This window comes from Acinonyx jubatus, chromosome C2 (assembly GCF_027475565.1).
Source record: "Acinonyx jubatus isolate Ajub_Pintada_27869175 chromosome C2, VMU_Ajub_asm_v1.0, whole genome shotgun sequence".
In the NCBI taxonomy this organism is placed as follows: domain Eukaryota; kingdom Metazoa; phylum Chordata; class Mammalia; order Carnivora; family Felidae; genus Acinonyx; species Acinonyx jubatus.
The window spans coordinates 134,579,101-134,606,875 of NC_069384.1; the positions used below are offsets into that span (position 1 = coordinate 134,579,101).

At 40.2% G+C, this 27,775-nt stretch overlaps 2 protein-coding genes across 4 annotated transcripts in view; one reads left to right on the plus strand and one right to left on the minus strand.

Annotated features, from left to right (window-relative positions):
- Positions 1-25,086, minus strand: part of EFHB (EF-hand domain family member B) — a 53,690-nt gene extending 28,604 nt beyond the window's left edge. For both annotated transcript variants that reach the window (XM_027061939.2, XM_015079204.3), the window contains exons 1-4: positions 19,491-25,086; positions 1,776-1,838; positions 1,182-1,325; positions 312-492 (exon numbers count right to left, since the gene is read on the minus strand). In XM_027061939.2, the coding sequence (XP_026917740.1) occupies positions 312-492; positions 1,182-1,325; positions 1,776-1,838; positions 19,491-20,399 (1,297 nt within the window). In that variant the 5' untranslated portion in view covers positions 20,400-25,086. The remainder of the gene's footprint in view (positions 1-311; positions 493-1,181; positions 1,326-1,775; positions 1,839-19,490) is intronic.
- Positions 25,087-25,861: 775 nt separating this feature from the next.
- RAB5A (RAB5A, member RAS oncogene family) overlaps positions 25,862-27,775 on the plus strand; it is a 29,903-nt gene continuing 27,989 nt past the window's right edge. The window contains exon 1 of one of the 2 annotated variants that reach the window (XM_015079495.3): positions 25,862-25,999. The gene's annotated coding sequence lies outside the window, so the exon portion shown is untranslated. Of the gene's footprint in view, positions 26,000-26,371; positions 26,514-27,775 lie in introns of those variants that run through there. The other variant, XM_027061940.2, reaches the window with a different exon arrangement.

Sequence of the window (27,775 nt, forward strand, 5' to 3'; positions counted from 1 at the left end):
AGACTTCATAGCTGGCTCCAATATTAACTTTCTTGAACCTCTCTCCTGTTTTTATATCAGCTCTCACTGAATCTGCCTCCAAAACCTGAAATTTTACTGCTTGGTACACATAAACTCTAAGGATTCTGGGTCTGAGACTAATTTTCTTGCTATGATCCCATCTTTCATTCTGAATCATCATTTATTTGTACCACCACCAAATGCCATGTCAACAAGATATTCAATTCCATTTTCTAAGAATTCTTTTTCTTTCTTTTTTTTTAGAAGACTCATTTTATCATCCAGCTCCCCACCATTTTTTTTTTTATTACCTCTGACGACTGCTGTCCCAAATGTCGTATGGAGTACATCCAGGCCTTTAGGTAATCCTGGCGTTTGATCATGAGATTTTCCTAATGGTGCCCTTTGATTGTTTAAATATACTGATTCCTTTTTATCTTTAATTTTCTGTTGAAATGTTGTAATGGGCTGTGGATTTATCAATACCTTTGCCTAAAGAAATCATATAAAGCACAGATGTAACAACAACCAAAAGCAAAAATCTGAAAACTGAAACTAATCAATAACTGGGAAGAAGAGAATATGATTATGGAAAAACATTTCATTGTCCTTGCCTTTGCTCATCTTCAAATGAACTGTCAGAATTGGAGCTATGAAGCTGAACCATGCCTACACATGAACCTTCAAGGAGGCTCTAAGGTTTATGAAGAGAGCTCCGTGGCTACTTGACTCAGAGTCTAGAAGTGTGGGAACGACAAGTGCAAGAGCCACGAGGCTGCCACAAGCTCTCTCCAGATATATAGATGAGGTGTTCTGAATCTGGACTGCCCAGTCAACATTCAGCCTGCTCCCTGCAAAGTATACACAAGCACCATGTAGTGCCTCAACGTGGTATCACCCAGCCTTCATCCTCTCTGTGTTCTAACAAAGCCCAACAGCATTTCTCTCTACTCGGAGAGAATGGAGAGCAACTTGGCTCTTAATTATCTGAGGGGAGAATGTGTAGTTTGTGGCTCAGACCATTAATATCTTGTGTCTTGGCTGTTGCTGCTTGGATTTTTTCACTACTCAAGAGTATGAGAGGGAAGGAAACTGGAACTGATGATTTCATTAATACCTCATTTGTGCAATTTCACTTTGGGAAGTTAATAACATACAGGGAAAAAAGGAAAAGACGTTACCGGTATTGAAGTTTTAGATCTTATTCCATGTGTCAAATAAGGTGCGATTTGGGGATCATTTGCTCTGCCATAAAATACTCTTTCAGCTCCAGCAGATGGATATCTATAGTTAAAAAATTTTTTTGCCTCAGGTGGAGTAATTAGCTACAGTGAGACAAGAAAATGAAACTAAGTAGTTTTGAAAATATTAGCAAGATTAATCTATACCAATCAGTGAACACCCCCCCCTTCATTGCATGAGTAGAGTAAGTACATGAGGAACTATAGACCCAAATAATGAAACTTCCCAACATGTGTTTGTTTTATAGAAATAAACATCATATTTTAAAATTTATATTAGAAAACAACCAGGAAGTATTCAGGTTAGAAAGCATAACATAAATGACTATTTTCTATAGAAATAAACGGTATTTTCAATAGTTTTTGTAGAGCTGGAAATTTTAAGCCTGAATTTTTACTTCCTTGGACAAAATCAATAAAAGGACTCAAAATACAGTAAATAATCAAAATTGACCACATTAAGTTTATACAACTTTCATAAGAAATGTTGGGAGTTGTCTAATGCTCACAAAAATCCATATTGAAAATGCTCACCCTGGGAAGTTTTTCAGTCAAACAGGTTGCAACTCTGTCTCCAATAGGAATAACTTTCCCTGCCTAAGGGGAAAAAGAAAATAAATAGTTGGCCATGTCAGTGCAGAGGTGGAGCATTTTAAACAATGGCATTTATTTCAAATTTGGGCTATGCTTCTAATGCTACAAAGTTACTTTCAACTATTTAACACAATTAAGAAAAAAAAGTAAGAAATATAGCAAATCTACAGTAATCCTGATATATAACATAATAAATATTAATTTCTAAATATACCACTATATATATTATACCCACATATAGTTTTATATATACATATATATACATACACACACACACACACACACACACACACACACAGTGGTAGTATTGTCAGTGATCGTCCAGTTATGGGATCTCTGTGAATATGCTGAGGGATTCAACTTTTAGAAATAATGTTTATCAGTTGCATGATATAATCAGTACAATGAGAGTACAGCTGCATTCAAACTAAGCTCAAGAAAAAGTATTAGGTACTTCTGAATGTGTGTGGTATGTTTGCATTTGAGTGTATTTCTACCAACACCCAACTTTTGGCATATGCAACTATGTCATTCCTGGCCAAGCTCCTTCAGTGAATGGCCCCAATGCACTTGGTTTTGCTCACTTAATTCTAACTTGGTTCTTACCTGTTCTTCCTTTGCCCAAGACAAAGATTATAATTATTTATTCCCAGAAATACACTATTTATCTATTTCTCCTTTGTCATTTCAAGGCAGCTGATAGTTATTTGTGCAAAGAATAAGTTTCTTTTTAAAAAAAATTAGAGAAAGAAACTTCCCATAAAGAGTGTTCTGGGTCTTTGGAGGGTCATGGAGGAATCAGGATGGAGAAAAGCAGAAAGATTGAGAGTTGGGTGGATGGATAAATGTGTAGATGTTGGCAAGGGGATAGATAGATTAAATAAATGGATAGCTGGATAAAAATATAAATAGATACATGGGTATAGATGGGTATGTGAAAGCTTTTTATTATGTTAAGTGTTGAGTACAGAATTCCTCTTAGGAGGAGAACCAGCAAGATTTAAGACAGTATCTTGACAACATCTCTGGGTATAAAAGAGGAAGCCCACAGACATGGGCAGACAGAGAATTTAATTGCTTTGCTAAAAAACAGGAGAGCAGCGCTTGGGTGTCTCAGTCGGTTGCATATCCAACTCTTGATTTGGGCTCAGGTCATGATCCCCAGAGTGGTGGGATTGAGCCCCATGTCAAGCTCCATACTGAGCATGGAGCCTGCTTGAGATATTCTCTCTCTCTCTCTCTCTCTCTCTCCCCCCCCCCCTCTCTCTCCCCCTCTGTCCTTCCCCTGCTCATTCTCTAAAATAAAATTAAAAAAAATTAATGTGAAAAAATATGAACTATTGATGGGCTAGACTAAGGAAGGATTAAAGGAAATGACAATATTGAGGAGAAGGTGGGAAAGGCCTTCAACAAGTGAGAGGCCAGGAGGACCAATACAAGAAATTGGCCAGTGAGAAGCTTTAATGCCAAATCTTAAGTAAATTCAATTTTTTAAAAGTCTTTAACACATGCTTATTTATTTATTTATGCATTTATTTATTTATTTATTTATTTGAGAGATAGAGCATGAGGGGGGGAGAAGGGCAGAGAGAGAGAGAGAATCTTAAGCAGGGCTCCATCTCACAACTCTCAGATCATGACCTGAGCCGAAATCAAGAAAAGGACGTTCAACAGACAGAGCCACCCAGTCATTCCAAGTAAATTATATTCATACAAATACATTATGTGAGATCATTGTGTGAAAAAAGGGTAAGAGACTGTGTTGTAAATTGGGCTAAAGCAGCATACAGAAAAGGGAGGACACATACAAGTGATTTTTAATTCAGCTAAAAAATTGTAAGAAACCTCAGAGATATCAAGGAACATAAAGTCTCTCCTGCTATACCTGTTATAGGCGCTCCAGCCATTCTTTTAAATATTCAATGGAAAGATAGCCTCATGAGGCTGAAGAATATGGGAATACTCACGCAGCTAATTATGTGGGTGATAGACAGTTACAGAGATAGAAGCAAGGATGGATTGATGGATGGATCAATCAGCCCATGGCCTCATACAGAATTCTACCTGTCCTTCATACTGGCTTCCCTTCCAAGTGTTTGACGGTAGATATTCTAGGTTTTCATCATTGTAAACATTTTGTGGGCAGAAATGCCCTTGGGATTCCTCATAGAGTTGCCTACATGAAAAGCAATTTGATTGCAGATCAGTAGCTATGAGTAGGTTGATGTCCTCATGCCATTTGACTGGGGACACAAAAATGGAAGCCATTATGTCTGATTTCTATCTAGTGTCATATAATATGTCTGACAAGTCTCCTCCACCCCACTTCAGTCATGGATCTCTCTTTTTACTTCAGTTGTTCTCAAGGATGTCTGTCCATCGCTTTGAGGTATGAAAGGTAGCAGAAAAAAAGATTATTCTGAGCTGACCATTCTAAGAAACAGCAGATGAGAAAGAAGCTCTGCAAACAAGAATAGAAGTGACCCTTTCATAAGGGATATTTATGTTTTACAAAGGAAATCATTTGTAAATGTGTCTCCCTCCCAGTACCAGGAAGAAAAGGATGGCTGTAAGACTCCACTCTTATCAACAGGGAAACACTGACTTAAATCTGCATGACAAACCTAACCCTTGTTTACTCTACTTTTCTTGGCAACCTCCCACAACTGGACTTCCCTTTGTCCCAACACCTTTCTTTTGTTTTTAACTTAAGATGGTGTTTAAGGAGGTGGCTTGAGCTATCTTGGGGAGTTACTCAGTTTTTCTGGGTATCTCTCATGTATGCATGAGGTATACATATTTTAAAAACTTCTGTTTGTTTTTCTCTTGCTAATCTGTTTTTTATGGCAGGGAGTCTCAGCCAAGAACTCAGAAGAGTAGAGAGAAAATTATTTTTCCTCCCCTAAAGTTTCTCCATCAAGCCCCACAACAAAAATACATTCTTTCCTTCATAGCCTACACCTGAATTTGCCTATCCCAAACATAGGCCCCAAGTTTGGTGAAAATTTATTGTGTCATTTTTCATGTGGTCCACTAAGAGACAATAGTGTTTTATTTACATAGACATAAACAAGCTCGGACCCTGGAGCCTGGTTCAGGTTCTGTTTTAGGTTCTGTGTCTCCTTCTCTCTCTACCCCTCCCCTGCTCACACTCTGTCTCTCACTCTCAAAAATAAACATTTAAAAAAATTATATAAACGTAAACACACTAAATATGTAAAAACAGGCAAATGGTTCAATAAATTATGGTATCTTCAAATGACATACTATTGTGGGGCACCTGGGTGGCTCAGTCTGTTAAGCACCTGACTTTGGCTCAGGTCATGATCTTGCAGTTTGAGAGTTCAAGACCCCCAATGGACTGTCTGCTGTCAGCACAGAGCCTGATTCCAGCCTGTCTGCCCCTCCCCTGCTGGAGTGTTTTTTTTCTCTCTCTCTCTTTCTCAAAAATAAATAAAACATTTAAAAAAATAATATACTATTGTATAATCATTTAAAATGATGGATATAAATAATTTTGAATAGTATAAAAATGTTCATGACATAATGTGAATTAAAACAAAGATGTAAATTTGTATCATACGGATACACACAGGCAGCTCTTTCTGCCCACAGGTCCCATCCCCATGCTTTAATAAAACCACCTTTTCTGCACCAAAAAGAAAACAAACAAACAAAAAACCAAAATACACAGAATCACATCTCTATACGCAGCAGTACACGCAGAACACATAGACAAAAAGTTGCTAGTTGTGATTCTATTTGAGTGGTGAGATTATAAGTGACTTACTTTCTTCTTTATACTATTCTTCTTAATATTTTACTACTATATATTGCTTTATAAAGCAAAAGAAAGCAATAAAAGGTTATCAAAAAGCCTACAAACAACATCAAATAGAAGGCAAACAGCAACAAGAGCACCAGAAACTAAGAATAATAATCAAGTATATGCAGGCCCAAGACAGAATTTAGAAGCAGCTTTAATGGCCACCTTGAGTCTACTTCCCGAACTCTAAAAGTAGCCTAGGGGGGTCCTAATGACCTTCCTAACCTGAGGAAGAGAGCAATGATCTTCCTGAAGATTTTCTGTTGACTCAGGGAGCTTTGGTGTCAGGATCCAGCCAAGAAATATAAACAAACATTAAGTATAACCCTATCCCCCAACACACCATAAAACACACTCTCCAGGACTGTGAACTCCTAGGAGGGACCTCTTCTTGCACCACCAGGGATGGGTAGGGTTCCTTAGCCCTGTTCCTCAAACTTTAGTCACATGAACACCTATAGTTAATGTATGTATTTTTTAAATTATGTTGGCAGGGGCACCTGGGTGGCTTAGTCGGTTAAGCATCCGACAACTCTTGATTTCGGCTCAAATCATGATCTCACAGTTTCATGGGTTTGAAGCCTGAATGGGACTCTGGGCTAACAGAGCAGAGCCTGCTGGGGATTCTCTCTCTCTTCCCTCTCTGTCTCTGCCCCTCCTCCACTTGCACTCTCTCTCTCTGAAAATAAATAAACTTTAAAAAAAATGAAAATAAAATTATGCTGGCAAAAACTTGGGAAATGCTGCATCTTTAATATACTAAGGTACATTTTAAATCTCAAAAGGAAGGATCATTTAGTGCTCTACCATTAATTTGACCTCGGAGGTTTTATTTGTGTCACTAAATTAGCCTTCTGTGAAAAGCCATATATAGGAACCCCTACTTGGAGTTTCATTTCTTCAAGTGTTTCTACCACTGACTTCATTTATAAAATAAAAGGCTATTTCCAAGGTTGGTAATCGAAGAAAAAAATCTCCATATAGGTAAGACAGTGGGTTTTTAATAACATAAATCTTGCCTCCTTTCTCTTAAAGATTTCTTCCCAACTACTATCTCTCAACCACAGATTGGTTTCAGAGGAAGAGGTACTGCCCTTTTAATTCTTGGTTTCAAACTTATTCCCCATAATATGATTAAGGCCAGCCTGGAATAAACACTTTAATAAATACTAGTAGATTTTTCAAAGGAGAGAGAGGAAGATAAAGTCTCAAACCCAGGGAATAAAAATGAAACCAAATAATCTATTTTATAAGGTATATTCATCTACATCTTTGCAGTTTCTATAGCAAGGATTCCCTACCTGATTTATCACTCATCATTTATCACTTATTTTAGCACCTATCATCCAGAGGGACAAGCCTATGCACCCCCAAGTTCAAGTCAAACATGTATGTACACCATACAGATGTGTCAAGATTGCCATCTGGTCTGGTTCAAAAGACTTAGAAGAATGAATGTTATTTTCTCTCTCTTTTTCAAAATTAACTTTGTCTAAATAATACATGTACTCTGTTCAAAAATCAAAGGGTTGTAATAAAAAACAGCATTTCCCCACCCCACTTGCATCTAGTCCTACCAACTGTCTTCTACACTTTCAGCCACTTCTGGTATTTATCTGCATGTTTCTAACCGTTATACTGATACATACTGATTAGTCTTAGACATCATCTACTGGTACCCTTTTATGATGGAGAAGGCTGGAGCTCTTATACCTCTCAGTACGGTTACATCACACTATTTGATAAAGTCAATGGTGTCTACATTATGATAATTAGATTATTGTTCACGGCTGAAATAAGTAAGTATATTATATATTGTCATGTTATGTTATGTTATGTTATTTTTTCCTAATCGTTGCTTTTGCCTTTGCTTTTTGTGTTTTTTAATATGCCTATTTCTAAGTTTTTCCAAGTACTCCAACCAAACTGTCAAATTTCTAGGGTGTATTTGTTTGTTTTTTAAATAAGCTCTCCTATAGCACTTTGTCTTCTTGCTTTAATCTCAGCTGGTTGCTCTTAAGTCTGGTGCAGAGCTCTTGTCCTGGGAATTTTTCCTTTGCCATGCTTCAGAGTTAGGTTTGCCTATTCCCTAAACCCCATCTATCCCCATTTCACTGAAGTAAATTCTTTAGTATTTTCCTAAAAAAGAATAAAAATCAACTTTTGATTCCTTGCATGTTAAAAACAAAAAACAAAAAACAAACAGGCTTAAAATGGAGCCATTTGTGCTAAGCCCCATGTTAGCAAACTAGGACTTAATATATAACCTAATTGCAGTTTCAGCCTTTCCCAGGAGTGGAATTTTAAATCAATCAGTCTGGAATTTCCTGATCAACCCTTGTGAGGTCATCTGCTTAGTAGACCCCACCCTTACCAAAAGAAAGGTGACCTTGCCTGAAGTAATCCTTTCTTTTTATTAATGACTTCCTTATCCCTGCCCCTTCTGCTTAAAAAGAGTTACATTTTGAACAGCTCCTCATAGCTCTTTTCCACTTACTAAAGGGAATGCTGCCTGATTCATGAGCTGTTAGAAAAAAGTCCATTAGATCTTCAAATTTACTCAGTTGAATTTTTTTTTTTAACAGGTTCCTGAAAATATCTTTATGCTACTCTTTACATTTGATTAGTGGTTTGGCTAGGTATAAAATACAAGGTAGCAAATAATTTCTCTCTCAATTCTGAAAGCACTATACCAATGTCCTTTAAGAGGTGATCTAAGGTGGGGCACCTGGATGGCTCAATCAGGTTAAGCATCCAACTTCAGTTTAGGTCATGATCTCACAGTTTGAGTTTGAGCCCCACAGTTGGCCTTGCGACTCTATGCTGACAGTTGGGTTCTGTGCTGACAGTATGGAGCCTGCTTGGGATTCTCTCTCCCTCTCTATGCCCCTCCCCCACTTGTGCTCTCAAAATAAATAAACTTTAAAATATTAAAAAAAAAAAAAAAAAAAGAGGCTGTCTAGGGTACCTAATGGGCTTAGTCAGTAGAGCATGCAACTCTTGATCTTGGGGGCATTAAACCCCCTTGGTGGGCAAAGAGATTACTTAAAAAAAAAAAAAAGAAGTGATCTCGCTAATTAGATGTCTAATGTAGTTCTGAATTTTTCCATTATATGTGATTTTTTCCCTCTGTGGATGTATTTAGAATCATCTCTATATCCCTAGTTTTCAGAGATTTCATAGTAATGATCCATGGTATGGGTATTCTTTTCTTCATTTGGCTTGACCCTCAATTAACTACTTGCAAACTTTTTTAAACATTTATTTATTTTTGAGAGAATGCTTGCACAGGAGGGGCAGAGGGAGAGAGAGAATCTTAAGCAGACTCTGAGCCGAGCTCAGAGCCCAACTGGAGTCTCCATCTCACCAACCATGACCTGAGCCGAAATCAAGAGTCGGACACTTGACTGAGCCACCCAGGCACCCCAACTCCTTGCAATCTTGATTTGTATCCTAAAATCAAAGAAATGTGGCTGTATTTTTTGATAATTTTCTCTACCTCATTTTATCTATTCTCTCTTTCTGGCCCTACTATTAAATCAAATATGATGAGAGACCATAAGGCAAGCTGAGGGCCAAGCACAAGTTAGCACAACCCCCTTCCCTCCAGGGGGGATATGTGTGATATTCCTCAGGCACTCCTGGTTGCCCAAGACATAGGAAAGGGAAAGAAAACCAACAGTTAACTGATAGAGGTCACAGTTGGGCAGGAAATAAGTTTCCAACAGTTTACAAATATCTTAGTACAATTAGAAGAAAAGGGGGATCTTATCAATAGCCTAATCTCCAGGAACTCTCTACTGTGTTTTTTTGTTTTCCTACTGTCTTAATGATAGTGTTTTGCTAGAGGGAAAAACACTCTAACCAGAAAATAGCTAGGCCTCCAGTAATCTGTGAGTCTTCTTTAGCATATGGAAATCCCTTTAAGAAACTTCTTGAATCTACCTCCCCCAGCTCCACAGTATGTAACCAGTCACTCTGCACAACCCCAGTGCAGCTCTTTCTGCCCATGCATCCTGTCACCTTCCTTTAATAAAATCACCTTTTTGCACCAAAGACTTCCTCAAGAATTCTTTCTTGGCTGTCAACTCTGAATCCCCATGACCACTCTAAAAACCCATCAAAATGTATCTGAATATTTGTGGGGTGCCTGGGTGGCTCAGTTGGTTAAGCCTATGATTCTTGATTTTGGCTCAGGTCATGATCTCACAGTTTCCTGGTTTTGAGCCCTGCATCAGGCTCTGTGCTGGCAACATGGAGCCTGCTTGGGATTCTCTCTCCCTCTCCATCTGCCCCTCCCCAACTCACACTGTCTCTGTTTCTCTCAAAATAAATAAATAAACTTAAAAAGTATTTTTTAAGATGTATCTGAATATTTCTAATCATTGTTTTAATGTCTGGGAAATATCTTTGATTTCATCCTCTGAGAGAGAAAGCCAGGGAACCTGCATTACAGAAAGTATATTTTTATTTATTAATGACCCATTTTCAGCATGGAGCTACATCCCTACCTTATCTTGGCCTTGGCATTTTTTACTCTAAAATCTGCTTTGGGAAAATAAATCCATAGATTTGGTGGAAGGGAGTGGGAGCTGGTGCAGAGAGGTAGGGAGTCAGGCTAGCATAGGATAAAGAAGTGGAACCAGAAGCCCAACTGTGCTGAATATCAACTTACAACTGATCTTTTGATTTTCAGATCCAAACGTTACTACACTTTCTCCCAAGGGCTGGGCTTCTCAGGGATTATCCCAGGTTCCTAATATTTCCTTGTCTTTCATGACCTTGACATTTTTGCAGAACAGGCCAGTTATTTTATAAAATGTCATCCTTCGGTTTAGGTTTGACTAGTGTTTTCTTATGATTAAAGTTATACATTTTTGTCAGGGGTGTCACAGAAACAATGCTGTGTTCTTCTGTCAGGGAGCACACACTGTCAATCTGTCCGATTACTAATAGTGTTAACTTCAGTCACTGAATGAAGGTGGTATCTGCTACATTTCTCTACCATAAAGTTATTTTTCCTTTGCAATTAATAATTATTCATTCTACGTAAATATCCAGTTCCGTACCAAACTTTCACTTACTGTTTAAGATCCATTGATGATTTTTGCCTAAATCATTACTATCATGATGATTGCCAAATGGTGACTTTCTAATTCCATCATTCCATCCACATTTATTAATTGGCATTATACTGCAAGGAAGCTTTTTCTTGCTGGCTGTTCAATTTTTCATGTGTTTACATAAGTCTGAGTTCATGGATTTCTATTTTACTCAATGCCCCAAACCCAACAGTTTGGTTCACTAAGAGCTCCTTCAAGCTTGTTTCTGTGCCCCTTGACACATCTGCATTATTCTTTGAGAATTTTCTTACTTTTTGGCTCCCAAAAGTGTTCCAAGTTCATACTGTACTGCACCAGCCCTAGAGTCAGCCATTCTTCCAGAGTCCTTATTCCTTTTAATACAGATGATATTCAGAAATGAAGGTCTGGTTTCTGGTATGTTCATTTGTTACCAGATAAACATTGTTTCTAGATCCTCTTAGAGAATAGAGGTAAAGTATGTATGTATGTATGTATGTATGTATGTATTTATGTATGTATACACACACCCCCATACTAGCATCTACAACAATTTTATAATACTCTGTTTTATAAAATGCATGCAGATACATAGACATGGATTCAGACATGGACATAGATATAGATATACCATGAGTGTCCACCAATTAAAATCCAACCAAGCAGGATTCCTTCTATCCTTTTCCTTTTCATATTGGTAACTTTTTTCTCTATCAGTGAGAAACTTGGCTATTTTCCTCAACATATCCACTCATCTTCTCAGGCCCTCTGTATGTAATCAAACTCCCAACTGTACTGACCACATCCTTACTCAACCACCCCTTTCTCAGTTCCTAATCACAGCTGTTCTGCTTCATTTGGCCACCTCCTCAGTCAGTTCCCACTATTACAGCTTTCAATGACCATGTCTATGATTGGTTCCCAAGATTCAAGTCCACTCAGGAAGGTTGATACAAGACCATTTTTAGGGGCACCTGGGTGGCTCAGTTAAACATCTGACTCTTGATTTTGGCTCATGGTTTGTGATCTCGAGCCCTGCACTGGGATTCTCTCTCACACACAAAATAAATAATAAACTTAAAAAAATAATAATAAAGAGTTAAAGAGACTCTTCCTTCCAACTTGGGTCCCTGCTTCAAAAAAAACAACAAAAAAAAACACATCATTTCTAGCTGCTAAAGACCCATTGACCCATAATCATATGCCACTTTCCCCCCTCCAAACTCAGTGTGGGCTACCACAATAGTCTCATCTCTCCCACGGGGCCTTGGTCAAGATCACTCTGTTTTACCCATAGATATCCTTAACTCTGAATATCTCAGAGAAACAGGAGTGATAACATCAATTTCTTTCTGCCCAAAAGGCCCTGAACCCATTATGCAAATGAAACCACTCAGTTCTCAGAATTCTGCAGAGATTGGTTCTTTGCAAATTTCTGACAAAATGAATCTTTTCCCCAAATAGCTATCAGCTACTCTTATGAATGAAAAAAATAATAAGGCATCCCCATTACATGACATTTACTGTATTATAAAATCATTTGTCTATTGGTCTCAGGTCTATAGACTCTAAAGTCCTTGAAAGTAGGCATCCTTGTAGCACCAATGCCTAACATACTGTCTAATCATTGTAGATACTATTTTTACTTACTTATTTATTTATTTATTTATTTATTTATTTATTTATATTTTTAGAGAGAGAGAGCATGTGCAAGTGGGGAAGGGGGCAGAGGGGGAGGGAAAGAATCTTAAGCAGGCTCCATGCTCAGAGCTGACACAGGGCTCAATCCCATGACCTTGGGATCATAACCTGAGTGGAAATGGAAAGTCAGACACTCAACCAAATGAGCCACCCAGGTGCCGCTAGTCATTAGAGACACTATAATTTTTTTAACCTTTATTTGAACCTGTACTTCCTTCTTCCTCTTTCTACATCAGGGCTCAACTATGTACTTTGTAAGACTCAGTTTTTTGTCTAATAACCCAGCGTTTCTGCCATAGTCAGTATATTAGTGGTGATCAAGGGACAGTCTGAGGATGTCTTGGAGAAATAACCATTACAGAGATTTTGATCTCTAACAGAGTGCTTTCTAAGAGCCAACAGCCCTTTTATGGGCTACATATAGAAGACCTCTTTTTACCAGAATCCTTTTAATTCTTGAGGGACACTCTAAAACTCTCTCTTTGTAGGCCACCATTTCCTGCAAACTTTCCTGAAGACAGGTCCTTGCTGCTATACCAATGCCTTTTACAAGAAGGACTAGAAGGCCTAATGGAATCTCATAAATCCATCAGAGCAGACCTTCACATAAAGATCAACACCAACTTTGGGCAGCAACTTCATGTGACAACAGGATGAGTGTCTTTACCTTGAGAAGTATTTACTCCCCTTCCCCCAACTGGAAACGGCTCTGATTGAGATGAGCTCCCCAATTCCCTGAATGTAACCTGATGCAAAGCAATTGTCCTCAAGGATTGATTTTAGCAGGCTCTTCACAATAGGGATTTCCATCTGAACTCACCTCACAGCCATATGCTTGACACTGGGTTTTAACTCACCCAAATGCACTTCCTTCCTCCTGTAAGATTGGATGACTTCAGGAGCATCAAATACGTTACCATTATATTTCTTGGTGACAATGATGAGGGATCGCCTGTCTTTCCTCTTTTAGCTATGTGAATTCTACCAAGCCTACCAAGAAATAGGTAATACACATAATGGATAAACTGATGCAAGCATAAAGAATAGGAATGTGGAAGGAATTCTTTTTATACCAGCATTACTCCCATACCAAACTCAGAGAAAAATGGCACAAAAATAAACACTAGTGTCTGATCTTATATGGGATCATAGATGCAAATATGCTAGTAAAATACTAGCATAAATCCAGGAATATGTTATAATTATAATATATGACAACCGGGTAGGGTTTAGCTCAAAATCTAAAGATGGTTTGCTATTAGAAAATTAATGGTTTCAATTTGGAAAATATGTATTTCAACAAATGTGGAGGAAAGCTCTTAAGGTTCAAACTCTATTCCTGATTTTTAAACATTTTGAGCAAACTGGGAATGAATATAAATATCCTTAATTTCATATATCAGAAATCTCCACCAAAAATAATACTTGATAGTGAAACACAGGAATTCTTCCCATTAAATTTTGAAAAGAGACCTTACTTTCAATATTGTATTATTGATCATAAGCAATACAGAGAAACAGAAAATAAAGATAGCAGGTATCCATACTGAAGAAGGAAAGGCAAAGTATCAATATGCCTACCTAGAAAATCCAAAAGAAATAATTGTTAGCTAGGATGCAATGGGAAGTTGCTTAAATAAGGGGACTGAAAACTATCACAGAATGGAGGACGGGAAGGGACAAAAGCAAGGAAGGAATGTGTTTTGCTTCACAGAACCAACAGTTCCAGCCAAGGAGATGCCCAACTAGGTGTTTCAGCCAATAGCCCTTTGACAGGTGTGTTTCACTTGGTGACCCCTTACTTGAGCCAGTTTAAGCTGAATAGGCATTAAGGACCTACAGAGGAGGTCCCAAGGTGTCTTCAAGTCACCTTTAGCCTATTAGAATACTAAGCTCTCCTCCTATGAGCAGAGTTTTCCATCATTTTTTTGAACATACAATGTATGTACTAGCATGTTGACATGCTAGGCATGAGCAGTTGAACCAAAAGTGCATATGCAAGCTCCATGCCCCCTCCTCCAAAACGCTGGGAGACAGTGCTTTGAAAGCTATCTCCCTGTCTTCTTACTTATAACAATAAAAAGCTCTTTGCTTTCAACATTTCCTTGGATTGTGCTCAACATGATGCACCCCAAGTGGCAAACCTACATAATGATAAGCAATTAAGATAATAGGAGCTCACCAAGATAACCAGATATAAGAATAAGAAAAACAATGAAACAGGAGTGCTGGGTGGCTTAGTTGGTTGAGCCTCTGACTCTTGATTTTGTCTCAGGTCACGATCCCAAAGTCATGGGATCAAGCCCCACATCAGGCTCCACACTGAGTGTGGAGACTGCTTGTAATTCTCTTTCTCTCTCCCTCTGTCCCTCTCCTCCATGCTCTCTAATAAGAAAAAAAAAAAAAAAGAAAAACAATGAAAAGAAACATATGAAACAATTTTCAATCTCATCACATAACCAATAAATGTGAATTAAAACAATGCCCTACAAACCATTATTAATTTTTAAAATTCAGTGGTACAATCTTTTAGGAAGGGATTTGGCAACAGTAACTAGAAAAAGATCCATTTGTTGGCTTCTGCTATAACTCTATCCTAAGGAAATATTCCAAGATATATAAAGATGTTCACAGACTACTTTCATAGAAAACAGAAAAATCTGGGGAAAAAAATCTAATGTCCAACAAGAGAGAGAATGAATTAGCTAAAAAATCATATATTGGCTTAAAGAAATATATTTTTTTAATTTTATTTATTTTGAAGGAGGGGGGCAGGGAGGGGCAGAGAGAGAGGGAGAGAGAGAATCCCAGGCATGTTCCACATTCAGCACAGACCCCAATATGGCACTCGATCTCATGACTACGAGATCATGAGCCAAAATCAAGAGTCAGATGCTTAACTGACTGAGCCACTCAGGTGCCCCAATATTGATTTTTTTATCAATAAGAGATCTTTGAAGGTCTCTGTAATAACACTGAAATATTATTAAATGATAATTAGTGAAAAATCAAGAAAAACTATGTTTAGTGTAACAACTACATTAAAATGCATTTGGAGAAAAGTGTCACAAGAAATGTCGTATAGTCAACGATACAAACTCTTGACTCTGAAGTTGTGACTTCAAATCCGGAGGCTAACACCTCCTAGTAATATAACTGTGGCCAAATTCCCTGATTTGCCTCAGTTTCTCATCTATAAAACGGAATTTAATAATAGCAGCTGTTCCTTTTTCCAAAGAAGACATCCAGATGGCTAAGAGACACAGGAAAAGATGCTCAACATCACTCATTATCAGAGAAATACAAACCCAAACCACAATGAGATACCCCTCACATCTGTCAGAAAGGCTAAAATTAACTCAGGAAACAACAGATGTTGGCAAGGATGTGGAGAAAGGGGAACACTGTTGCACTGTTGGTGGGAATGCAAACTGGTGCAGCCACTCTGGGAAATAGTGTGGAGGTTCCTCCAAAAATTAGACATAGAACTACTCTAGGGGCACCTGGGCGGCTCAGTTGGTTAAGCGGCTGACTTCAGCTAAGGTCATGATCTCGCAGTTTTCAAGTCCAAGCCCTATGTTGGGCTCTTGCTGACAGTGCAGAGCCTGGAGCCTGCTTCAGATTCTGTGTCTCCCTCTCTCTCTGCCCCTTGCTCTCACTCTGTCATTCTCTCTCAAAAGAATAAACAAACATTTAAAAACACAGAACTACTCTATAACCAGCAATTCCACTACAGGGTATTTATCCAAAGGATATAAAATGCTGCTTCGACGGGGCACATGCACACCAATGTTTATAGCAGCACTCTCAATAATAGCCAAATTATGGAAAGAGCTCAAATGTCCATCAACTGATAAATGGATAAATAAGATGTGGTGTATATATGGAACAGTACTCGGCAATCAAAGAGAATGAAGTCTTGCCATTTGCAACATGGATAGAACTAGAGTGTATTATGCTATGAAATAAGTCAGTCAGAGAAAGACAAATATCTATGATTTCCCTCATATGTGGAATTTAAGAAACAAAACAGGTGAACATAGGGGAAGAGAAAGAAAAATAAGATAAAAACGGGGGGAGGCAAACCATAAGAGACTCTTAAATAAAGAGAAGCAACTGAGCGTTGGTGGAGGGGAGGTCAGTGGGGGATGTGCTAAATGGGTGATGGGCATTAAGGAGGGCACTTGTTGGGATGAGCACTGGGTGTTATACGTAAGTGATGAATCACTAGGTTCTACTCCTGAAACCAATACTACACCGTATTTAACTAACTTGAATTTAAATAAATAAATAAATTTTAAAAAATAATAGCAGCTGTCTCATAGAGTTGTTGTGACAGCAAATGAGTTAATACCTGCAAAGCTCCATGAGCTGTGATGTTGATATGGTAAGCTGCTAATAAACATTAATGTGAATGCAGCAGAGTGCTAGTAGGCATTGTATTAGGGAGATAAGATTCTGAGTGTTTTCATTCTCATTTTCTAAACTTTCTATGATATTATTTTTGTTTTACAGTAAAAATGCATATTTTAATATTAAAAAATACTATTTCTAATTCATGCTAATCTCTTCTCTTGCCTATATTCTAATTCCACTCCCTCCTGTTTATCTAGGACCTGGTTCCATCCATTATCTCTTTTCTGTTATCTCAAACTCCTCTAATGATTCACTAAATAAATAGATTCCTAACTGTAATCTTTACTCTCTTCACTGTCACACTTCCTAAGGAAAAAAAAAATCACAATAACTTTCTTCTATTTGAATTTCCCATTCACTCTTCGGTATATTGGAATCTGAATTCTCTTTCCGTTATGCCATTCTAACAATGTTGTTAATTTCCTTAACATTCAAAACTAATTAATGTATATCCTATTTACCCGATCACAGGTGTTTTAACACTTCTAGTCACTTTCTCCTTGAAATTCTCTTTACGGTCCTATCACACTTAGAAAGGAGGATGTGAGAGGAGGAGGAAGCACAGGTTTTAGAATTGCCTCTGTTGGAAACCGAAAGCTGGTAGCCTGTGTCTGAGATCAGGTCTGAAGCCATAGACTGTAGAACCAATCCAGAAAGGAGAAGCAGGTGTGGTCAAGTGAAAGCGCTTGGCTGGGGAAATCCAATAATGGAACCAGAAAGCAAAGTGGGTCAAAGACAAAAGAACACCCTGAAACCCAAGGGGAACAAAAAAGTCTGCAGTTGCAGAAGAAAATCTGCAGAATCCCCATGACCACTTCAGCAGAATTGTATTGTCAAATCTCAGTGTGTGGAGTCTTTTATTCTCAGAATATCTTAAGGATGCTTTTTTTGTATAACTCAATACCACCCTCTCAGACTCACCTCTTTCTTCTCTAACTGTTCATTCTCCTATTTATTAATCCAGCCTTCCTTCCATTTATCGTAGATTTACCAAATGATCACCATAAGCCAGGCATTGTGATATGCCATGAAGCTGCACAATAAATAAGGTAAAAGTCCTTCTCAAAAGCTCACCCAATTCATATTTCTTTCTCTGACCACCACATTAATGTGTTTCCCAAGGTTCTTACCTAGACACTTCTATGCTACTCATGGCCCCAACTGTCTCACATTACCAATGGGCTCCCTGGCTTCTTCATCTGATACTTGTAGATATTTCAAACTCAAGGCGGCCAACACCAGACACTCATTTGCCACCAAACCAGAAGAGATCATTATCAACCTAGAAACTTTTAAGTCATGCATCAACTTTCCTGTCTTTCACCACATAGATGAACAAATGGATAGCAATTCTTAACAATATCATCTCCTAAAAAGCTTTCAAAACTGCACTCTCCTCTCTATTCTAACTCTACATTAATTTCAGTCCATAATTACTTTCATAAAGCCTTCTGTTTCCTGTCATCCATTATCTCCCCCTTCCAGTTCATCATTACTACTGATGTCAGAATTATCTTTCCAAAAGACAAATTTTATCCACCATTGCTTTGTATCCATATGTTTTACCCCTGCATTCTGGACATTTACATTTTGTCCACAGATTTCTTTTGTTGTTGTTGTTTATTTATTTTTGAGAGAGAGAGAGAGACAGAGTGCGAGCAGAGAGAAGGAGACACAGAATCAGAAGCAGACTGCAGGCTCTGTCAGCACTGAGCCCTACATGGAGCTCAAGCTCACAAACCGCGAGATCATGACCTTAGCCAACATCGGATGCTTAACCAACTAAGCCACCCAGGCACCCCCATCCACATATTTCTTTTTCATCTGTATCTCTCAACACCATGCTGGATAAAAAGAATTGCTCATATTTCCCAAACACAAGAAACTCTGGTCATGCTTTATGCCTTTCTTTGCCAAAAATGCTCCAACCTTGTTTTCCATCTGATATGTCTAAATTTGCTCAAATATTACTTGCTAGGCAAAGTATTTCCCATCTCCTTCAGAGCTGTCCAACTTCTCCACGGAACTCTGTGCTTAGAGTATATCTCTATTAAGGAAGAATCACATTTGTTTTGCATTCATTTGGACATCTATATAATACTTGTTAGCTGTCTCCAACATTGAAATGAGTGCCTAAATGTAGATTGTAGAGATCATGTATTTTTTATTTTATATTTTCCTGCATCCAGCAAAATGGCCACCGCAAGTCTTTGCTGAAAGAATGAATAACTCACAGAATAAATAATGAATGGGAGAAAATGTGTTTTTCTTTCCCTTCATTACATGACTAGGAGGATACAACATGTAAGGATACAACATGTATCTCAGTGAAAGGGCTGAGAAAATGCAGATTGAGAAATAGAATGAAAGTCAAAGGAGAAAGGCAGGAGAAATCAAGAGGAATCACTGGTGTGCACAGAAAACAAAGCTGAGATCTAGGAAGAGAGGCAGAGCATGAGAGGAGATCAAAGTGAAAGCTGGAAAGAATCCAACAGGACAAGGAATATCAGAATCCCAATGAAATCTTTGCAGTTTGACTCCACGAACCCAAACAAGTCTCATCAGTTTGTCATCCTGGTAAAGACAGGACATTCCACAGTTCCTAGGAAAAGAACTAGAAAAAAAACTTACACTTGGCCAGCAAGGCATCCGATCAAAAAATTTCCCAGAGTATATAGGTCTGATGCAATCTGGAGGTTCTACTCCAGGTTCATTGTCTTCAGTCTCTTTTATCTCTTCTGGTTGTTGGGCAAACTGGCACTCAGAAGATTCTATCACCAAGCCCATTTGGGGGCCTGTTTCATCTGGCTCTTCTAGACCAGTGTCTACCACTGCAGGAGGCTTCACCTCTGCACTGGGCTCCATTACCACACAGGTACCTCTTCCCAGTTCCTGTCTAGGATCCATATCCAAAGCAGGCTGTTTCCCTACTGAAGCCCCTAACGCTTTAGGGGAACCAGCTGCAGAGCCTCTCCTGCTCCCTAGAGCCTGTGGACTTTTGCCTACCATGCCTAAGGGAGGCTGTATTATCCTTCCAGAACACCCTGCCAGAAGACACTCATTTTCTAAACCCCCTCCTCCTGGCACCGTACCCAGAGGTTTTGTTTCCCGTGAGGCTGAGACCCCATAGACTCCTAAATTACTCCTCTCCGTGAGGGTCCTAGACGTATTCTGTCTTTTTAATTTCATTTCAAGCTCCTTGCTCAACAGAGATTTTGTTTCTGGTGATGCATTCCTCTCAAATTTATTACTAACCAAGAGGTTCTCCCTACATGAGGAATCTTTTTTTCTTAATCCCACTCTCAACCCTAACTCTGTGGGAGATTTTGTTCCCATGACGACCCCCCTCTCTCCTAAATCATCCTTCCCTTCGTGAGTGGGCCCATCCTCTATGCTCTGGGGAGATTTCCTCTCAGACACCCCCATTCCTCCAACAGCACTCATCTCAAAGGGGAAGTCTATACCTGGCTCAAGGAAAGTTCCTAATCCCTTGGGGTGCCCCAAACCTTTGGGGGACCCCACTCTCACGAAAGAACACATCTCAACTCGGATTCCCTGCCCACAGCTTCCTGCCTACGAAATAACACCTAGCAGAAAGGAGACTAAGGTCTGTTTACCCGGTTACCTAGGAAACAGGGGCGTGGCTTAACGCGTAGCTGTTTCTCGGGGCAGGATCCCGCCCATTTCTCCCCGACTTTCTCCAGTCAGTTTCTCTCCCTCTCTCTCTCCCCCTTCTTCTTTTTCTCCTTCCCTCCCTCTCTCCTCTCTTCCTCCTTCTTGACCAAATCTGGAGGGCAATAAAACAAGGAGGATGTGGTTTTGGGCACTGGAGAAAATGTTCACTAACTTCTCTTCGGTTTCTCTAGCAAAGCAGTCCCCTCAGGATGGGTTCAACCGTGGGCTTCCTCCTCCTGGCCATTGGCCTACTAATTTTATGGCAATCAGGATAAAAGTAACCACTTCTCTGGTTGTGACCATTAATTTAGGTCCTTCCTTGTGCATGTACAAGCACAGTGCACGTAGTTCTTTCAGCCTAAAGAACTACTTTAAATTCTGTGAAGTTATTTGGTACCTGTGTTACAGAAACTACTTAAAGTCTTTCAGAACATTTACATTTTAATAAATAGGCTTTAAATAGTATTTAAATATGTTAAAGTTTGAGGGGTGTTATACAATAATGCATATCAACTTCTTAAAATATTGTGCAACTCAAACTCTGGATATGTAAGCATGAGATTTTCTTTAAATCGGGGCTACAACTTTGTCAGGTTTTAATGAAAGTGTATTTAGTAAATATTTGTCATGTTTTACACATACAGGGGATACAGAGCACCTAGCTTAGAATCTGAATGGAATTTATAGGATTCCAGTCTTTTAGAAACTATGAAAAACTTGTAAATGAAAAACTAAAAAAAATAAATGCTTAAGAGACATTTCACATTTGAACAAATTGTGTACTGTAATTTTCATATAGTTATTATAAATATTCTTCTCCCCCAAGCACTTTAAATGACTTGAAAGTGTGTAAATGAAGGGATGTCTGTACGTATAAGCGTTCATTCAATTCTTTCATTTTTACAAATAACTATTGAGTACCTACTTTGTGTCTATGATGGGAATATAGTGAAATATAAGCCAATCCCTCTCTCTTGGAATTTATATTCTAGTGGGGATAAATAACCATCAAGTAAACCAATAATTAAGATCATTTCACATAGTGATAAATGTTACAAAGAAAACAATACTTTGATATAAAGAGATGCTACTTTAGAATTGGTGGGCTTAGAAGTTCTTTAGGTACATGACAATTGAACCGAGGCTTGCATTTAGCCGGGCAAAGACACAAACTTTTTAAACATGACTAGCTCAAGTTCCCATAATTTTTTTCTCATTGCCTTGCCATCATGCCCACGTTTCCTTATGTTAGAATTACCTTTAGGTTTGCCTCCAGGTAGTCCCAGTTAAAACAAAATGTTACCAGTCATTACTATCTATGATTCATTCTTCAACTACACAATGGAGGAAAGACGTCCTGGAAGAGAAGGTAGAATATATAGGGTAAGAGTGCCAGGGGTGACAGAGAGACGTAAAGTGCTGGGAATTTGTGAGTGGATGTTTATAGATTTGAGAGCAAAGGAAGCACTAAGGGCTGTGTTCAAGTCTATAGCTTTATTTAGGGTCTGTCCACTTTGTAGCTTCCTTAACAAAATCTGTCAATTAGCAGGACTCCACATTTGACACTAAAATATATGCACTTATCAGTCCTTCTCAGTTAACTGGGGCTAGGAAAAAAACACAGGCATATTGTGAGTGGCAGCAGCAAGAGAAAAGCTTTACTGTGGCATTTCAGTCTCTGGCAGCAGATCTTAAAAGTGCTTAGCCACTGGCACAGTACTCTTTAAGACAAACATTATGACTAAACTACAAAACATTGTGGAATGTATTCATGAAGGAGGTGAATTAAAAGACCAAATTGGTAGAAGAAAATAAATGAGGAAGCAATATCCTAGAACAATGAAATGGGGAGTTCCTACCAATTTATAAATTTCCGCATCCCTGTGTTATTTGTGAGGTCTTCTCCAATCAAATGCTCACCACTCTAACTATAATTAGGTTCACAAATATTTTTGAGGCCCTTGTTATCTCAAAGATGCTTTGTGAGGAATTGAAATGATGAATAAATAACGGTCTCGGTCCTTTAGAACTTTAAAATCCTAATGACATTTTAGCTTCCCTAATGGGGACAAAAACCTGAGGAGAAAAGTGTAGGCACTGTAAAATAAGTTGGTATTAGAACCACTACAGAGAGTAAAGTGAAGTAGCGTGAAACTACAGGAAAAAAATAACTAAATCCAGTAAAAGTACAGTTAACCCTTGAACAACACAGATTTGAACTGTGTGAATTCACTTATACGCAGATTTTTAAAAAAAAATTTTTTTTTCAACGTTTATTTATTTTTGGGACAGAGACAGAGCATGAACGGGCGAGGGGCAGAGAGAGAGGTAGACACAGAATTGGAAACAGGCTCCAGGCTCTGAGCCATCAGCCCAGAGCCCGACGCGGGGCTCGAACTCACAGACCGCGAGATCGTGACCTGGCTGAAGTCGGACGCTTAACCGACTGCGCCACCCAGGCGCCCCACGCAGATTTTTTAAAATAAATCGATCAGAAATTTTTTTGGAGATCTGCAAAATTTTGAAAAAATTTGCAATGGCATAGCCTAGAAATACCAAAAAAATTAAGTGAAGGTTAGGTATTATTGTAAGAGTGCAGTATGTAACACATTTAACATACAACATGTTATTGGTAAGGCTTCTGGTCAATACTGGGTTATTAGTACTCAAGTTTTGGGGGAGCCAAACATTACATGCAGACTTTCAATTGTGTGGGGTCAGTGCCCCTAACCCCTGCATTGTTCAAGGGTCCACTGTATCTTCAGATGCCATCCAGAGGAGTTGGTGTCCTGGCCAAAGTGAAACCTGCAGTGATGGGTGGTAACAGTGTTCTGGGAGGGAGAGAACAAAATGATCAAAAATGCCAAGATGATAACTTACCAACAACATTCTGGGAACAGAATAGACCAGTGTGATTAGGATACAAAGCAAGTGTTTGGGGAGAAGGAGACCATAGAAACAGAATGAAAGAAATGTGGGACAGGACTACAGAAGTTTGGACTCTATTTTGCAAGTGAGATATCCTTGAGCATTTCTGAGGAGAATGACTGGCTGAAGCGTACAGAATGATTGAAGACAGGTGTGTGCATTAATTCCTGTTTATATTAATACTACCACAGCCTGGGTGTTGGGATTAGATCACAGATTTGGGGATTAGAGAATTTTTGGTATTAGAATGGACAATGGTTTATGAGGGAAAACAGGAAGAGTGAAGATGATTCTGGCCTTTCATGTTCAGGTGACTGGGAGGCTGTTAATACCAGTCAACAAAGCAGAAGCAGGTTTGGGGTGGAATAGGTTTGGTTTACATACTGTTGACATGTCAAAACTGATGTGACAGATCCTATTTCCTGATTCTTCCTTGGATTGTCCAAGAGGTATTAACGTGACTAACACACTATATTGGAACAACCTCTTGGGATAAAGTGCCACAGATACCATTTAGGTATGACACATTATGCTCTTCTGGTTAGTAACTGGGGAGTTGATCTAGAAGATTGGCTATTCAAGGATTCAAATCATCTTCATTGCATAACGTTGACTGAGAACCCTCAGGATACCTTCCCTAGTACACATCCTAGACAATCAATATCGATGTTCTCAAAATGAAGCTTATAGGGGCGCCTGGGTGGCTCAGTCAGTTGAGCATCTGACTTCGGCTCAGGTCATGATCATCATGGTCCTTGAGTTCAAGCCCCACGTCAGGCTCTGTGCTGACAGCTTGGAGCCTGGAGCCTGCTTCTGACTCTGTGTCTCCCTCTCTGTGACCCTCCCCCATTCATGCTCTGTCTCTCTCTGTCTCAAAAATAAATAAACATTTAAAAAAATTAAAAAAAAAAATGAAGCTTATAAATGGTAAACTGCAAACTGAAAAGTAGTCCTTATCCTGAGGGAAAGTCAATTTAACATTCCACCAAATTACAGAATGAATTTTGTTTTGTTTCAGATACCTGGCCAGAAACTACTCAATGAACTTTAACAAAGCAAGGTGTGTATGTAGGTCTGCAGTGGATGGTAATGAAAGTTTAAGTTGTACTGGAATCCTGCTTAAACTCAGGCTTTGGAGCCAGCCTTCAGGTTAGAATACAATTCATCACCAGCGCAGTGGGGATTTTGGACAAGTTACACAATCTCTCTGCCTCAAATTCTTTACCTTTAAAAAAGGCACGCCTCATTCATTAATTCCACACTTGACTGAAGATTCTGAGCTGGCAGGCACTATGCGAGACAGCGTTGAGGACCAGTTTGGGGAGTTAATATTCTAATGTAGGAAGGCATTTAGTTTCAGATACTAGTTTCAGAGTGAAACCTTCTAGTATAAGAGTAAAATGGAAAAACTCTTCTAAAGCGTTTCCTACAGTAATTCGCAAAGGAAAGCCCCGAATAAAAGCGAGCTATTATTTTAAGATTTGCTCCCCACCACCACCATCAAAAATAGGTACACTGAATGAACAAAAGCAAGTTATTAAGACTTCCTCGCCTAGAGACAACTTTTGGTACGGAGTCTAATCCTCTTCCCTGGGTAAATAACCACACCTTTACAACACATCCATCCCCCCTCCCCCCCCGCAGGACAAGTTCGGGGGCTCTCACGTGCTAGAAAAGTACACCCCCTCCCCCACCCACCCACCCATTCCCCTTAGCCAAGTTGCCAGGGTTGGGGTGTTGCAGGGTAGAATAACTGGGACTGTGTGCAAATATTCAGCGGGAACTTCGCCGCCCCCCATGCCGGGGAGCAACAAACCCCAGTTTTCTCACGCTTCCCCGAAAGCCAGGGAGTAAAGGAGTAACCCCCCCCACCCCCACCCCCACGCCGGCCGCCGGTAGACCGAGACCGCCACCCAGATAACAATGGCGCCGACAAGGGCAGGGCCGTGCTTGCCTGGGATGTGGGAGGGAGGTGGGAGGTGGCTGAATCCGACGCGGCCTCTCGCCGAGGTCACGTGACACGGCCCACCCGGCCCCGAAAACCAGGCCCGGCCGCCAGGGCTTCGACAAGGGGCGGGGGAGCAGACGGAGAGAGCGCACTGGCGACGGCGGAAGTGACGAAGAGGCGCAGTTCGCTACGTGCAGCGACGTGGCGGCGAGGCCGGCGCCTGGCGGCGGAAGTGGCTCCCGCGCTGGGACTTGAGTGTTTGTGTTTTGGTTCGCGACGGAGCCGCTGGCTGGTCTGAGGGGAGGAGGCAGAGGAGGGAGGAGGAGGAAGAATTAGTCGGAACTCGAGCGCCGGCGGTGGCGGAGGAGGAGAAAGGAAAAGAGGAAGGCGGAGCGGAGAGAGGCGGAGACGGAGCCGGACGGGGGCGGCACCACGGCACGCTCCCGGCACCGTCCAGTCTGAGGGGAGCGGCCTGAGGAGGAGACGCGCCGCCGCCGTCTAAGCCACAGCCTCACCCTCTCCTCGGGCCACGCCTGGGACCTGCTGCTGGGAGGCTTCAGCCCCGCGGCTCCGCGTGCTGCGGTCTCAGGTAACCAAAGCGTCCCTCCCCTGCCCGGCGCCGGCCGGGACCCCAGGTTATACGCTGTCCTCGGTCTCTCCGCGGCCCTGCCGGCACGGAGTCCCCCGCCCATTCTTCCCCGCCCGGCGCCAGTACCCAGAGCTATCGAGCCTGGCGTCTCGTCCTGCCGGCCCTGGTGATTCATTCCTCAAACAGCTCTGGAGACCAGGATTTGCAGACTGGCTGAGGGAGCGACGGGTGTCACCCTCTTCCCTTCTCAAGATGGCGCCGTGAAAGAGTGCCGGAGGCCGCGGTTCCGTCTGGCCCCTGTCCTGGCAGTCCCGGAGGGGGTGGTCCCAGCCCGAGCCAGGCCAGGTTGGGGGAAGCAGGATGGGAAAGAGGGCCAAGGGGCCTGGCGGGTCCTGCTTGTTCAGGCCGTTGGGAGTTTGGTATCAGTTACTCAGGTACTCTCCAAGGAGGAACCGGGGCCTACAGCAGGTGTGAATGGGGGGGAGCTCCGCCTACCTGCGACTTCCAAAGACGGGTAATGGAGGGGGGAGGCGCGTCAACATGCTATGCCTAGGGACTGTCTGGTCTAAGAAGGGTGGTGAACCGCAGCTTAAAAGAACTCAAGACAGCTGGGCCGCTGCACCCGCACAGTGGGTAGAGACCTTATTAAACCTGTCTGCTGTTCTCCCTGGGAGCTGGTTACCCCCGTGAGATTCTCAGACTGTAAGCTCTAAACGTCGCAATTCACATAGTTGGGGTTTGGTCTCAATGCTGATTCGGATGCCTTTCAGATAACTGGTTAAAAAAAAGAAACGTGGACCGCCCTGTTTTAAGTCAAGAGAGCTCAGAAACTTTATTTTTAATGCAAAATTGGGATAACAGGAGCTCATAGGGTTGCCGTAAACAAAATTCATGGAATAATGGTTGGCACAAAGTAAGGGTCTGGTAAATGTTAGCTGCTGTTATTGATGCTATCTTTATTAACGAGCTCCTAGAGGACTTCATAGGATACCGGTTGTTCTCAAAAGATTTTAAATGCATTTTATGCAGAATCTTCGTTTTGCAAAACAAAAGTTTCGGTAGCGAATAAAAATGAATGCCCATGATTTTTAACCTTACTGTGCTAACTTTGTACATTTATTTCCTGCTCTAGAGTGTTGGAGAGAGATCTGTTCCAACAGCTTTAACCCTTAAAAGGCACAGCAAAAAAAAAAATTAATTTTTTTAATGGGAATCTCATGTTTTCCCTGAAATTTTGGGCCTTGAAAATTTGGAGCATGTTGTCCCTGACGAGTATTTCAATGTGCTGTTTTGTGGGTAGTGAGACAACTGGGAAATGTTTCAATTGGTATTGAAATCTCTAAAGGTGTGTTCACATGTTTAGTCTGCATGATGTTCTGTTTATTTTATCAGAGAGCCACTCTAATTGCCATTTTTTAGTCCCTGTTATGTGTTGGCCACTGTATTAGAGACTTTTTTTTTTTTAACATATATTCTCTCATTTAATTCTGCAGCAGCTATGTAAGTTAGTTAGGTATTTTGGAAATGGAGACTTCAGTATACCCAGTCAAGATTACATCACCAAATCCAGTATTTTTTAATGTGGTGGGGAGTCAGTGTGGAGATTGGGGCATTTTTTAATTACAGAAAAATGTTAAAGTACACAAAAGAGGGGGAGAATAGTAGAATGAACCCATCACCTGCTTTAAATTATCTATGGCCAGTAGTGTTTTATTTATATCCCTACTGTTTAGAAACAACTTAGACATACCATTTCACGTTTAAATAGTTCAGTAT